Source organism: Triturus cristatus, chromosome 4_1 (genome assembly GCF_964204655.1).
Source record: "Triturus cristatus chromosome 4_1, aTriCri1.1, whole genome shotgun sequence".
Lineage (NCBI taxonomy): Eukaryota > Metazoa > Chordata > Amphibia > Caudata > Salamandridae > Triturus > Triturus cristatus.
In genome coordinates this window covers 1,062,990,287-1,063,006,276 of record NC_140585.1, presented here as the reverse complement: position 1 = coordinate 1,063,006,276, position 15,990 = coordinate 1,062,990,287, and the positions used below count along the sequence as shown (strand labels likewise).

The following is a 15,990-nucleotide window of genomic DNA, read 5'->3' as shown; positions in this document are numbered from 1 at the left end:
CCCCCTCACAAATAGTAACAGGGGATTCACCTCCAGTGGACATAGCCAATTTTCACCAACTGATGGAAAGGGCATCACACCGTTTTAAGTTAACAACGGAGCGCAGGGAGGAAGATTGCTTCCTTTATGATTTCAAGAATCAACCCTACAAACAGACTCATGCTATTCCCATAGTTGAGTTTATCTGGGAAGAAGGCAAGAAATTAATGCAGACACCGAATACCTTGCCAGCTCAGGTGCCTCGATTGGAAAAGAAATATAAGGCACCGATAGGAACCCCAGCATGCCTCACGGGTCAGGCTAAACCTGAGTCGGTCGTTACGCAGGCAGCGCAACGTAAGGCGAAAAATCCGGCATCTTCTATCACCTCGCCTCCGGATCGTGACGGACGTCGGATGGATGCCATAGGGCGTAAATTCTCTTCTATGGCCTCTACGGTGGAAACAATATGGAGGCGGGAGGAAGAGGCTCACCTTACTTAAAAAGATTGCGCAGCACTGCCTGTCCCACCGCAGCATCCTCCTCGCTTAAAGTTGCTAAGCAGTAGTCGACCACGTAGCTGCTCTGCAGATGTGTTGCAAAGATACTCCAGCAAATAAGGCAGTAGATGATGACACTGCCCTAGTGGAGTGTGCCCTCACTGGAGACTGCAGAGGTTTATTTGCCCTTTGGTGGCAGAAGACAATAGCTGCCGAGATCCAGCGTGCAATCGTTGGTTTAGTAACCTGACGTCCTTTATGACAGCGTCCATAAGCTATAAAAAGTTGATCGGATTTCCTGAAAGAAGCTGTCTTGAGGTTTAGCCTGACCCGTGAGGCATGCTGGGGTTCCTATCGGTGCCTTATATTTCTTTTCCAATCGAGGCACCTGAGCTGGCAAGGTATTCGGTGTCTGCATTAATTTCTTGCCTTCTTCCCAGATAAACTCAACTATGGGAATAGCATGAGTCTGTTTGTAGGGTTGATTCTTGAAATCATAAAGGAAGCAATCTTCCTCCCTGCGCTCCGTTGTTAACTTAAAACGGTGTGATGCCCTTTCCATCAGTTGGTGAAAATTGGCTATGTCCACTGGAGGTGAATCCCCTGTTACTATTTGTGAGGGGGATGGTGTTTGTGCCTGGTAATTGTCCCACTCCGCCATATCATCATCATTGTCATCTACATCCCCATCATCATCTGGGATTTCACCCTCTTCTGGGTCCTGAGGGCCTTCCTCTACAGGCTCATAATGAGGCAACACCCTTTCCGGAACCTGTCGTGGAGGTACAGGCGGCATCTGTGGAGCAGGATTTACAATAGGTACCGGTGGAATAATTGCTGGAATCACCGGGGTTGACGGAACCTCTGAACGTTGAGGGGATAGAGGGAACCGTTGGTTGTAGTCGTCCAACATGCGTTGGAGATTAGTAATGAGCGACAGAGGAAGAGTCGCCGTTTTATGCTTCGGAGGGGCCTGGTGTATAAATACCGGATCCTCATCCTCACTACTGACATCCTGGCACTTAATAACCAAGTCGGATGGACTTTGTGCCGTTCCGAAAGACTCCGGTAACCCCTCGGATTCCTGATCCGAATCTGTAGCAAATAATGGTGAGGGAGGCTGTGCAACTCCCAAAGGAATATTATGTTCCTGGCTCTCCAAGCCCACAGTAGGAGGTAATGGTGTCCAAGAAACTCCTTCCCTTCTTGTTTTCTGGGTAGTCGCCACACCGCGTATTCGTACCCTTACGAATGTCTGTGGGGATGTACTCGTCGACGGAGCCGTCGTCGAAGGAATGATGGTCGACGGAATTATCGTCGACGACGTCTGTGGCAACAAGATTGCCGTCGTCGGATTCGCCGTCGACGAGGTCGCCGTCGACGAGGTCGCCGTCGACGGAGCCGCCGTCGACGGAGCCACCGTCGACGGAGCCGCTGCCGACGGAGCCGTCGTCGAGGTCTTCGTAGACAAGGCTTTCGTCGACGGAACCACCGTCGACAGTGTCGTCGTCGGGATCTTCTTTTTCTTCGCCGACGGAATGGGCGTCGACGAGCTCGACGACGTCTTCGTCGACGACACAGTCTTCGTCGACGGAACCTTTACCTTCTTCGTCGACGTCGAAGTAATGGGCACAACAGAAGTCACTGCCCTTGAAGAAGTGATGGTAATCGTCGACGAGGATAACGTCGACATAACGCTCGTCGATGACGAAGCAGCTGACGTCGTCGTCGGGGTCACCGTCGACGAGGTAGAAACAGCAGATCTCGTCGTCGGGAGCATCGTCGACGAGGCTGACAAAGTTTTCCCCGAGGAATAGGAAGTAGACGCCTCAGCAGCCTGAGAACAGTGTCCCATAGGCGACAAAGCAGTAGGTGAAACCACAAAGGTGGCAGTTGTCAGAGGCAAAGCCAGCTTCTTTTTCTTCAGGAAAGGAGATGGTAACTCCTGCACACTACTGCGCTTAGAGGCTGGTTGAGAACGACCAGAAAAGAGACTTTCCACATCAGAGGGAGAGTTATCCTTGTCCTTCAGTCTCTGTAGCCATAAAAGCAGGCGGCCTTCTCTGTCCTTTAGAGTTTTTGTAGAAAAAGTTCTACAAAACTTACATTTTGCCACCTCATGGTCAGGATATAAACAGTAAATACACTTACTGTGTGGGTCCTCAGAGAACAAACGCAGTTTTCCACATGAAGAGCATGGTCTAAACAAAGATTTCTTACTAGAAGACATCCTCACTGACAAAACTGAGCAGAGCTCAGGGAGACTCCCTGTCACACGACGTGCGGTAGAAAATCTGAGGTGAGAAGCTCTGAGGAGAAGGTTCTAGAGAGGGGCTGACGCCTGATTGGCTGGAGTTCGGACTTACATAATGACAGAGATAGACTACAAAGGTCTTTTGTCTCTCTCCATTGTATTCCTATGGAGTTTTTCTCTTATAGGTACACTATGTGTGTTTTACACCTATATGCACTAATTATATGATTACTTATGTATATATTTTACTACATATATATATGTATATATTGCTATTTTATTTACCGTGGGACTCCCACTCCGACGACGGGGAATATTCAAGCATGTGAATCTATGAAAGACACCCTAATACTGGAGAACTAAATTTTCCTAACTTGAGTCAAGATAAGCACATCCGAACCCAATGGCGGAAAAAAACAATCTGAGGATGGAGAGGATGCCCATGCGCACTGTGGTCCAGGGGAGGAGTCACCTATCTCAGGATACTTCGAAGACTCTTCCAGGACAACAACGGGCAAACATCCGGACCCAACACTAGGCGGCGATCTATGCACAGATATGAATTCAGCAGCCCACATGCCTCGAACATGGTTTACTACTATTTAAAATGAATGAGGTATTCCCAGCCTGACAATAGGGAATTATTTAAGTATGTGAACGGATGGAGCTCATGTGAGGCAGGTTAACATGACTTCCTGTTCACCTCAGAATTCTGAGCCTGTTCTATGAATAGGGGTGATGGATGCTGTGCCAATGTATCTTGATATTGGATATTGTGGGTGTAGGAAAGTTCCCTTTCTGCATGGTTGCCCCTAACCTTTTTGCCAGATACCTGATGCAATTTGACTGAGTGTGCCCTGGGTCCCTGCCACTGCCATATCACTTTGAAATGCACACCACTCTCTAACATGTTAAGTTCGTCTGTCAGAAGGCATATAAGGTATTTTATGAAATATAAGGATGTATACAGTCAATATAATATCGGTTACGTCATTTGTATCTAGGTTCCGTGACAACGGTGGAACATTGCCCACTGCATTGCGAAGTGGGAGGTAGATTCCTATCTCATTGTGTGTAGATAGCATTCCGTACCCTGGTCCTGAGGAATTGCCAATGATCCCACTGACAACAAAGTCAAGAAACATGTCTACCTAGTGAGAGTAGGACATAGACATCTAGGCACATAGTCCCTAGTTTTACGCCACTCCATTTCTTTTTAATCAGGCAGTTTACCTCCCAGAATAAAAGACAATTCAAGGAATAACTGACCTGTTTTAAACTCACTTACACTACATCTACACGACTATGACCCTTACCCCCACTGCACCAAACAGCAGGGACAAAAGATCTCCGATAAAGAGCCCCATTTATGGGAGCCCGTCGGGCATTGCAGCGCTGGCCCGACGAGGAGCAAGCCCATATGATGAAGCATGACACCTAGCTTGCTGGGTGTGTGAGGGTTCTAGTCCCGAAGAGGGATCTCTCCCCCACTCTCCCTTTCACCTTGAATTACAGGACTCACACTGTGATCCTGCATATAGAACCTAGTTCACTTTTCCTTATAGGTCTTGTTCACCCTAAGAAACTGCATACCCTTCTTTAAACACATCCCTGTGTGCCATGCCTGCCTAGCACTGCATGAGGCTTAGGTAAGTCAGCCTCAGGGTAGGGTGCACTATGTCTCATGTGATGGTCTATCTGCAGGAGCCTATAATAACTAAGGCCATTCTTAGATATTATAAGTGCTTAGTAAAGCCATCCTGAGTATATGGTCTGCAAACTGGTCATTATGAGACTCCCAGCACCATAATGGCTTTACTTAATCCTGAGATGTCTGGTATCAAACATCTCAGAATAATACACCTGAACTGATTCAAGTGCCAGATGCATTATAACCTGCACTCAGGGGTTCCTTCTATGGGGGATACCTGAACCAAACCAGCCTTTGGTGGGTTTCTGTCTAGTGGGCCCCAAGCCTGCCACCACAAGACAGGTTTCTGGACCCCTGGGGTGGGAATCTTCGCACCCTGGGCCAAGAAACAAAGCCTTTCCTGGTTGGGGGGGGGGTGGGGGGGGGGGGGGGGGGTTGGGGGGTGGAGGGAGGGAGGGGGGAGGTGAAGTCTACTGTTCTGTGCCAGTGTTGGCAGGCACGCTCCACTCAGGCTTTGTGGGGTGGGGTGAGCCCCCTAAGTGTGCAGTCACTCTACGGTCAGAAGCTCATTGGCTACTACCTTGAGATTCCTAAAACCCCCCTTAAATAGAGTATTTAGCAAACAGCCCTGAAGCCAGAATTCATATTTGATGTGACAATAAGAAGAAGGACCGAAGTGCCGTGCTGCAGGACAAGAGGAGGACGACAACAACTAGCTTGCTGATTGGGGACCTGTCTCCTGCTTCCGAACCACTGCAGGCTGAAACCGGCGTGTCATGCAACCAGCAGCCTCCAAGAACCCCCAAAAGACGATGATCGCCTGTGGAGACCGGATTTGTCCAACACAAGCCAGGACTTATGAATCCAGCTCGAACTGCGAGTCCTCACCACTCTGCACGCGACGCAAACAGCCAGAGTCAGAGTGGCCCAACACCCCAGCGAGTTCCCAGTGGTGATCCTGACATGGGATCCAACGTTGCATGACCTTCTCCTTGAAGCCTTCAGCCACATCCTGAAGAGTCCCCCCCAGACCGCAACCAGAACTGGTGAAAAGAACCGACATGAAAAGACACCTCTGCACCTACAGCCCGCGAGTTGTGAGGTGCCTGACCGATAGTGTCCTGGTGTCCAGCAACTCTTCAAGTTCATCCTCCAGTCGTTGGTTCCCTTTGTTCAGCCTGCAGTCGTTTTCTTCACCCGGCATCCTCCATAGGGAAGCATAGGTCTCCTGACACCTCCTAAGCACCCTGCACCCGGCCGTCCCTGTGCCGCTGGTGGTGTGGACTTGATGCTAACCAGGGACCCCCTTTGCACTCACCTTAACCCCAGGAGCTTGCCTCCCAAGACCAAGTGGCCTGCCCGTGAGCAGCCCCCTACCCAGGTGTCCCATTGGCTAACACTGGAGCTCTGCACTCGGCTGCCCTAGTGCCGCTGGTGGTGCCCCTTGAATGCCAACCTGAACCCTGGTTCTTGCCCACCCAAGCCTCTAATCCCAAAATCCTTTACTTACCTGTAAACCTTACACTTCGTTTTCCTCAATAAGATCGTATGGTGGGTTTTCTCTGGAAAATCTTTCAAGTGTTGAACTGTCTCGTACTGCAACAAAAGTAACTTAGTGCCTTTAAAAGAGTTCACCTGTCTACTGATGTCCTGCGATGCTTAGACCATGTTATTAGTTTGTTTCACTACAAACGAGAAAAGTAACTACAAAGTGACACAGTAATCTATTCAAGTACTCTAAAGTGTTTACAACCCATTTCTTCTACTACAAGTTAACCTTTATGCTTCTACAAAACCAGCATACACTGTATCTGGCAAAATATCAATGTATTGAAAGTATTGCTTACCTGCTAATAAGTGTGTCTTGGTTCTAGAAATAAAAATAACAAAGTAACAACTTTTTTATACAAACAATTGGTCTGGATTCAATCTTTGAGTGTGACATAATTTCTTGCCCGAGTGTGTACAACAAATGCATAATACTACCCTCTGATAAGCCTGACTGCACAACCACACTACCACAAAAGAGACTAAGTTATTATATACTTTAGTCTCTGCTATACCTCTGGGGATCCACTGGAGTCTGTGCCCACTATACCCAACTTTGTTAAAGTATATACAGAGCCAGCTTCCTACAATGGGGCTATGTCAGTCATCAAAACTAACCACTTGGCAGGTAGCTGCAAAACAAAATTTTATAGCTCATCCTCCAGCCCCGGAGTTTGAAAAGATTGATGCAAAGAGAGTCTGCCTTCTCAGTCTTTTGGAATCGGGAAACAAAAAAGGTCCGTTTAAGTTTGCCTTATGTCCAGTAATGAGTGTTATGTGTGCTATACAGATGAAATGACATGTTTCTTCTGAGGGTCTGCTGATTCCGCTAACAACTGAAGTCTTCCAATTGGAAGCATAAGAAGTACAGGAAAGTCAGCTTGCAGACTATTTGTTTAATGTTCATGAGTTCATACTGCGGCCCATGCGGACCACTCGCATTAGTACCGGAAGAAAGTGTAAATGTGATCATCTTTTCTCAGGGACATCTTTCCAGTTTCCTTCTCGGTAGACAACAGAGCTTTTCTGAAGGTGGTGAGAGTTTTTGAGGATGATAAGGTCAGAAGCAGCTTTCTAGATGGTGCCAGTTTTTCTGATGTGTGTGAAGTCTGTAGTAAACCACTAAGGACTTGAGTTGTGTTTACATGCGACTTCTTTTCAAAAATCAAAATAACAAATGAGAATAAAGAAAATTTTCTTTCCCAAATGAATTACACAAAAACAGTTACCTGCTCTCGCTTTAACTTCTCCCTTTTCCGTATCTGCTCAATCAGCAACCGTGCTCTCTCTAGGTCATGGCGCAATCTCTGACAATATTTCAACTTTTTCTTTAAGAGTCGAGTCTCTTCATTTTCCCTCTATGAAAAAATAAATAGTTTTACACCAAACTAGGAAAGCCAATATAAATCATACAAATCACCACATTTCAGACAAGTCTCTAACAAGATGTAGGAAAGTTCCTCTTTTTGTATGAACATCACCCCATCTCCACATAGTGGACTGATGCTGCTTGAAATTCAACTCTGTATCACACAGGGCCATGCTGTTGTCCAGGCCCCAGTGCATGTGCTATGGCCCCTTAATGATGTGTACAATTGGCCAATACCCAATTGACTTACTTACCTTACCTATAAGTCCCTAGTATATGGTACAAAAGGTACCCAGGGCTGCTTAGTTGAATGTCAATAGTAGGCAGCAGCACTTAATTGTGCCATCACTACAGTGACATGGTGAAACCATGGCCCAATGTCTGCCATCACAACCTAGATGTGCAGGTTCTAACCTACCGATTCGACATGTCAAAATAAACCCTTCAGCCATGTCCAAACCTCCCTTTTTAGTATTAATAAGTCACCCCTTAAGAAGGCCTTGGTAGCCCACCAGGCAATGTGCAAACAATTAAAAGGAAGACCATGTCTCCTGTGTGCTCAACATGCTCTGACAGTGAAAACTCGAAAGTACTGTTTTCGTTGTAGCAAGGCTGGTTGCTCCCTTGGCTACCATGGGGTTACATTAGCTCTTGCGCTAAGTGCTATCTTCCATTTGGAACTACCAATAATAGTACTCCAAGATGCCAAATTTGTCGCTGCAATAACACAACTAATTGCTGAAGACGGATTTTAAGTAACTTTTAAAGCAAAGATGACTTTAGAAACTTGCCACTTTGCTGCCCAGGCGTCTGATACCATTCCTTACGGACTGCTGCATTTTTAACCCAAGGCAACAGGCTGCCAGCCTGTTAGGAAGCATGGCGCACTCCCAGAAACAGGGAAAAACTGGTGGTGTGACCTCCTCCAGCAGGATGGCTAACGGGTGGGGGCCGCAGATGGCTCAGCTTCAAAAAAGCTACTGCCGCAATGGAGCAAATGAGAGTCACACCTCCAGAAGCCCGCTCCTTTGTTTGGGAAGATAAGCTGGCATGTTTTCAGGAGGGGAAGGGGGGCAACTGTTGCAGAACCAGATTTCCAGGAGGAGTGGCTCATTGTTCTGGGTACACCCTAGGGGTATGCCCAGGGCTCCCCACAGAGGAAGAACCCCCAGGAAGTGATATGAAGTGAAAAAGGTTGTCTGTTGGGAACTATTGCCCTACAAGAAGGGCAATTCCTTTCCTTCCACAAACACGAAGATGGTGTACAAGTGGCCCCCTCAGACCCACAGTTCTCAGATCACTACTGGATTGGAAAGACGACAGAAGGAGGACTGCCCTGCTGCTCCATGGACCCAGCAAATGGAGGCTGCACCAAAGACTGAACTGCACCTGCTGCACCTAAGGGACCCGCAAAGTGGTCTGTGCCTGCTGTGCCCACTGGTGGAAAAGTGCTCCTTGACTTCAAGGGCTAGTTGGCTAGCCGTCTACTAAGATTCAGGACCACCAAAAGCTAAAAAAACCTGCACCTCCCCTTGAGAGTGCAGCTTTCCAGGAACCCCTGACCACCGCTGGATGCCGAAGAGACTACTGGGAAACTGAGTCCTGACCTTCCTGAGGTGTCCCGAAGTCCGTGGAACCCATAGCATTAGTAGACTGTGGTGCTGAGAAAGAAGGATTTGCTTACCTGTAAGTAAACGCGGAGTCTACTGCAACCAGAAGACCAGTGACGACTGGACATGCACTGGACTCCACTGCTGCAACATGGGAGATCGAGTCCTGAGACCAGAGACGACCCCTGACGTTGGTGGATACCAGGGTGACCCCAGGAACACTCACCGCATCTCCCCGGAATCTTTAGCATGCTGTATCCCCAGCATTGGGACGACTTCTTGGCTGGGCCGCAGTAATGAAGAAAAGTGCACTAAAGACTCTAAGACTGCTGAACCCGACAGGTAACGGTCTCCCTTGACCTGAGTGGTCCCTGTGACGGGCTCTCAACCTGTTGTGGCTTGTCCAAGATTGGTAATCATTCTGGCCTGTTGAATCAACACCCGCTAAGCCAATAACAATGCTTTATTGTACTTAAAAGAAGTTACTTACCTTTGAACAATCATATCTCCGGTTTCCTCCATGGATTTAGTTATGTTGGAGTTTAATGATAAATGCAAAAACAAAAATTGATGGACTGAATGCAGAACAATGTCATACATTCACGCCAGTACAGAGATTTGGGCCTAAATCCTGTTTTTTTGCTCACCATGCCATTCCAGTTTGGACCCAGCCATATGCAAATCAGTCTTGACCCTGCGCCCAATGGGAATACTCCAGCCCGAACTGCCAGACTTTGTGTTTGCTCTGTTCGCCCTAAGTTGGCGGGGTATGCCCAGACGTGGGTCCCTTGCTCACTTTGCCACTGGATTCAACTTAGCCTGGCTGATGAAGGGTGTTACCCAGAAACCGGTTCCAGGATGCTTGTTTGCGGTTCAGGGAAGTCCTGGCTTGGCAGTTCGGGCTGGACAGTTCCCATGAGGCACAGGGTCAAGACTGAGTTGCATATAGCTGGGTCTGAACTGAGGTGGCGAAGTGAACTAAAGAATGACGATGAATTCAACCCAGATCTGTGACTGGGGGTGAGTGTCTGAAAAGTTTCAGTGCTTCGTACACCATCACCTTGTGTTTGCTTCGTTTATTTAAAGATAAACATACAACCAATTCTTACAATTGGTGTTGGATTTTATTGTTTCAGGTTTCTTATTGATTGGTTCTTTTAACCTCTTCTGTGCCCATGACGAGATAGTCTCGTCATGGAGCACGGTCGCGCTGTGCCCATGACGAGACTATCTCGTCATGAAACCCACCCGCGTGGGAAACGCCCGGCACAGGAGGGGGAAAGGGCGTGGCACCGAAGGGGTTAAGTGCTTTACACTTGCTCCTTTAATTAATCCTAAATGCTCTGTGCCACAGGTTCCAACAATTGAGTTAAGGGTTTTATTAAAGAAACCTAACTGAACCTGATAAATAGTGTCACCCCAATACATGAAGAGGTCTCCCAAACACCCCATACAATACAATAATCCACTTTCCTACATAAGAGCTTTAATTGCCAGAATCAATGTGAAAATTAGTCTTGAATAAAGAAACGTGACATGATTAAGAAGGCAAAAGGTTACCTTATAAAAACCGAAAACATTTGGAAAATAACCGAGCTCTAAAGTCTGTACACCGACATTAACCCGGTTCTGACTTATGATGAACTATGGACAAGTGGCTGCATCGAGGAGCTAAATTCCCTTAGCAACAGACGCTTGATAATGTTAAAATCAAAGAGGGCAAACAATGCTGAGATTTGTTAATGGAGGAAGATACAGGGGGATGGACCTGTAAATGCCACCCTAAATTCTCACCACTCCCAAAGTAAAATCAGAGAAGAGGTTAAACAGGCATTAGGCACCAATCATTTAAGTAACATTGCCTCAGGGCCTAACACTCTGTGGACGGCTTATTATAACAGAGTGGAATGGAATGCATTGGTGCAGTTAGATGTCAACAAGCAGCATTCACAGTGAATGGTTTTCTATAGCAGCTTTAAGTGAAGAAAATGTTTTAGAGAATGGTATTATGTGAGGTTGACTGATAAATAGCAAGTGAGCAACCAAAATAGTGGTTACAGATGTTCTGTCTTAGATAGTGACCCTGCACCCACAGTTCGAAGCAAGGAGGCAATCTGCCGTCGCCTCTTTTGGAGAAGAGAAGGCAAAGTTGAAAATAATTTGAGTCCAGCTTTCTGACCAAAGCCATGAGAGACAGGCAACAGAGGAGAGCTAAGGAGAAATAGCAGCAGAGATATATGTGTGAGTGACATCTGCTGCTATCCCTCAACAGCTGCCATGCAAAAAATACTCACGATATTAAGGTCAAAGATGGTGGCTGTCTCTAGTATGATACAGAGTAGTGGGATGATGATGAATTACACAACCATTGAAAAACACCTTGACGGAGGAGAAACAAAACTAAAAGAAAGATGGAAAGTACAAGCAGGAACAAGCTTGTACCAGGAAACAGTTTTTGGACAAGAGTAGCAATGTACAACTTGGATTCATCGGGATTGTGGATTGGGGAGTAAGAGTATAGGATCCTTGGGGAAGAGCTGTGTGGCCTATCATTTAATGCCACCTGGAGCCCTATTACAGATAGGTCGCCACACCGGGTTTCACTGTGCAGGCAGCAGCCCGCCTACATTTGTAAGAGAGATCCTCTTGAAGACGGGTGCAGTGAGTGACTGCACACACCTGCAAGGGAATGCCTGATCGGTCCACAGAACTCCTACAGAAGGCTGCCACCTTTTTGTGGCACACTTTCTGTACGCCTCTTGACAGCTTCTTTGCCTTTGCACCAGCATCAATAATACAGCACGGGCACAGAGGTAAATAGCTGTCCTCATTTGCATGGGGCCACACCCCCATGCAAATGAGGGTACACCTTCTTGAGATAGCACTGGTGCTACATGTGTGCCAGCACTATCTGCATTACAGAAGGGGCAGCACAAGTGTCTGCAATCCCTTCTGTAATACCAAAGTGCCCCGGAGTCACATGCACATTGCGCCACCGGGACAGTTTCCATAATACGGCCCCTGGTGTCTCTCTGAGAGAGGAGAGGTGTGATCAGCAAGTCAGCATCAGCCGGATTCAGTCTCAGGTAAAGTCTAGGCCGAGAGACCCGACAAAATTATCACTTGAAAGAGGATAAAAGAAAGAGCTTGCTAGGACGTTCTCATAGTCAGATGCTCAACATGCTACAAGGTTGATTTGTTGGGGAATGGACCCATCGCCAAAGGTAAAATGACAAAAGGGCTTTATTCTGAATAGAGTGGCAGCATCTAATATAATCTTGCTGTGAAAGTCTTCCATTTCTTCTATTACGTTAGGTTATACTTTTATGTAATACAGAGAGTTTACATTTATTATAACTTATTTAGTCTCCCAAAAACCTTTGAGAGTAGCATAAAATTTCAAGCACGGGCAAATATTAACGGCAGGAAAATACAAAACAGATCCGCTCCTCTTTACTTGACCTCATCTTTAAACCAATTTTACAAGGTCGGAAGATCTATACTGGCTTTTTAATTACTATTCCCTGTGTCAAGTTCCTTAAGCTGAGATTTTCTCAGCATAATGGTGAGCCGGACTAATCCTCTCAGATTGGGACTACTTCAGCAGAAAAAAAATACCATTGCCATAAGAACCTAAGTACCTAAGTAGGATATCCACTTTAACTGTATTCTTCATTTGTAAACATTTAAATAATTCAGCATTCTTTATATTACTAGATGTTGAATCCATGTATTACAATGGTTACCAATTTGTGCCCCAAATCTCAATATTTATCAGTATTTAACAAAAGGTTAGTATCCTGCATTATTTAAGAACTCCTTGCTTTCCAGATTTGTTACAATTTTGGTGTTTATTTTTGGATCAATAAAAGCATTTCAGGAGGAGTACAAAGGCATGAAAGGTCTTTAAACTAATATAATACTGGTGCCGTGCACAGCATACTAAATTACTGCGCTGAGGGAGAGGGTTTAACTGTAGAAATTGGATTTTTATGTATTTTAAAGTACTCAAATATATTTGATGGCTCAGACCATGGACTTCAAAAGCTTTAGAATGAAATTGTTGATCTGATCTATCTCAATTAATACAATTGACTATGAATTTGCAATGTCAGTTATTATTGATCATTAGTATGTTTAGAAGCTGCAAAAGCTCTTGAAATGTTAGTTTGCATTAAAGTGCTAGATTGCACTAGAGAAGTATAATGTAATAAGTTCTATTATGTGATTTAGAAAGAGAGCTAACTACATAAGGGTTTTCTGATTGTTCCCCGAATTGTTTGTAAGGCATGTGGACAAGGCTCACCAATCAATTTAAGAGAGATACTGCAAGGTATTGGGAGTTCTACTACAGAGTTTTGAGGGGCCGGGGTAGAGGCCAACACAGAGACCCTAGCCATGCCAGCTGCCTCATCATACTGTCAAAAATATTCCCAACAATAAAGAGCATGAAAATAAGCAGCCTAACAAAAGCAAGTACCACACCACAACGGTAGCAATCAATCAAGATTGCAATTCACTTCTAGACATCAGTGACAATATTTAGGCCCCAGCCATGACATTCATCCCATCATTGACAGATCTTTCAGTGTGAGGGAAGACCCCTATATGTTACAGAGATGGACCACTATTACAATGGATTGCTGTAAAATATGACTATATGCTGCAGTTCTTAAGGAAGGTAAGGAGGTTTGTTGGCATCCTTCGAGATGTAGAGTGCCTATTTAACCACTCTTGTCCACCCCAAACCTGAAAAATATTTGTTTTTTGAAGTTAGCAGTCCCTGTTATCAATTCACATTTCTCCCATTGGGGTTGAAATTTACTCCAAGATTATTAGAAAAGTGTATGGGTCCAGTAACAGCTTATATTAAGAGACAAGTCCACCAAGTTATTCCCTGTCTTGATGACTGGCTGATAAAGATATTTTCATTCCAATCCACGAAAACATCTATCAAAGCTTGTCTACAGCTGTTCAATATTTCTCTCCTTACACAGAGAATAATATTCTCCAAATCTTAGGAAGCAAACACAGTTTTTGGGACATATTACGGATATCGTTACAAACAAAGCCTTCACTTTATAGAAACAATTTTGCAGCTATGTGATATAGACAAGCAACTAAAGACAGAACAGTCAGTTTCAGTAGCCTCGTCAAGTCACTGCTAGGGATGATGTCACCCTACATCCTATAAATTATATTTTTTTGTCAAATGAGGCCTTTTGAAGAGGAACCTGACAGCCATTTTGCTCAAAGCAAAGGCTCATTTACTGATCTGGCGAGTCACATTTGGGATAAGGATAAAAAGCTGCCTTGCTATGATGGAGTCAAGAAAAGAGCACCGCTATCGGTCCGAGCTTTTGAAAGGATAGATCCCAATTTCTAATGACAGACGATGCCTTACAAGGCTGTGGCTTATCTATACGATTTGACAATCAATGGTAGGAGGACAAAAAAAAGAGGCCAGCACCACAAAAATAGTGATAGAACAGAGATTTGTGAAGCTGGGTTTACAATCCTTCCTGTTCAGAAGAAAAATTTAACTTACCTAGAATTGTAGGTTCTCCAGTATCGGTAGCTTACATAGACTCACAGGCTTGAATCAACCCAGTCGTCGAGCTCAGAGTTCCACAGTAATTTTTTAACAGCAGTTCTAGATTTTTGTGAACTTAAGCCTGAAACAAAGCTTCTTTATTGGCCTAGTAATGTCTTTTGGATAGAACCAAACTTCAACCAATCCAAGAAAACCAGCCTGAAGGCCATGCCATGAGAAGCAACCATCTTCCAGATTTCGTTTCGCACTTGTGTAAAATAATATTAACATTAGGTGAACCTCTAAGGGGAAGGAGGGTGGTTTGGATGTGATTCCATGAAATATACAAATTCTGGGAAATTATAGGGAAGCAATTTTTTCTTCTCCAGAATTGGATTGTTCATAGATTCACATGCTTGAATAAGTAGCAAGCATTTATATAATACAGCTCCAATACATGCAGAAGGTAGAAAATCAATTTAAAGAGGGATCACCTTACTGAAAATGATGGCGCAGAACCAGTACCTAAAGCAGCAACTCTTTGCGCGGAGTCCAAACAATAATGCTGAGTAAATGCGTGTATGTTGTTTTAGGTTGCTACACAGAAAATGTCCACTAATCCTACCCCAGCGAACAAAACCGTTGATGTTGGCACATTTTTGGTTGAATGAGCTGAAACTCTTGCTAATAAAGGGTGACCAGCCTTATTGTTACAGTACATAATGGCAGCAGACAACTAACAAGCAAGTTCGTTCTGAAAGAGATTGCCCTCTTCTAGGCGCACCGTAAGCTATAAGAAGTTGATCAGATTTTCCAAATTTGCTTGTCCTGTCTACACAAAATTTTAGATTTTATCTAATGTTTAGGGTATAAAGCACTCTTTCTGCTTCCTTGCTGGGATCTTTAAAGAACATTTTAAAGACAAAAGTCCCTTATAAATTAAAATCTGATGGATTTTAAGGTGTGACATAGTCCTTAAAATGATTATTGTCACAGAATTAACAAGCATTTGCAATGCAATAGATCTTGCATTATAAAAGTGTGAGCAGTTGGCATTGCTAATAATAATGCAACACTAGCTATTGGCTTTGTAAATGATAATGACATTTATTTATGTGTTTGCTTTATAAAATAGATTAAAAAAGGCATTGTCATGAACAATGGCAATAGCTTAAACTTTTGCAAATGAGAAACCTATTGCATTGCAAATGCTTGTTTGCACCATGCTATCACTTCTTGTTGAGCACTGCCGGGTCATTGATGAATAATTTCTATACCATTACAATATAATAATTACATTTAAAAATTAAATGTTTTCGGCCATGGCTGCAACAATGTAGTACAGGAGATTTGCCCCCACAGTCGCCCCGGATATGAATGGGAGCGGTGGTGGGGGAAGCAGTGGGCACAGGGGGTGTGGGGGTTTGAAGCAGGAGCGCATGGTGGTTGCGCAGGGTAGGGAGGAGGGGAGGCGGAGGACTTGGGAGGGGGGGGCGGTATCGCGCCTCGCGCCTGGAGGTGGACGGCACTGTCCTTGGGTGGGCTC

General features: G+C 45.1%; 1 protein-coding gene across 4 annotated transcripts in view; it reads right to left on the bottom strand.

Moving 5' to 3' along the window:
• The window catches only part of BRD1 (bromodomain containing 1), a 510,476-nt gene that overhangs the window by 435,389 nt on the left and 59,097 nt on the right, over window positions 1–15,990 (bottom strand). For all 4 annotated transcript variants that reach the window (XM_085654056.1, XM_085654059.1, XM_085654058.1 and 1 more), the window contains exon 4: window positions 7,162–7,290. In XM_085654056.1, coding sequence (XP_085510182.1) covers window positions 7,162–7,290 — 129 coding nt within the window. The remainder of the gene's footprint in view (window positions 1–7,161; window positions 7,291–15,990) is intronic.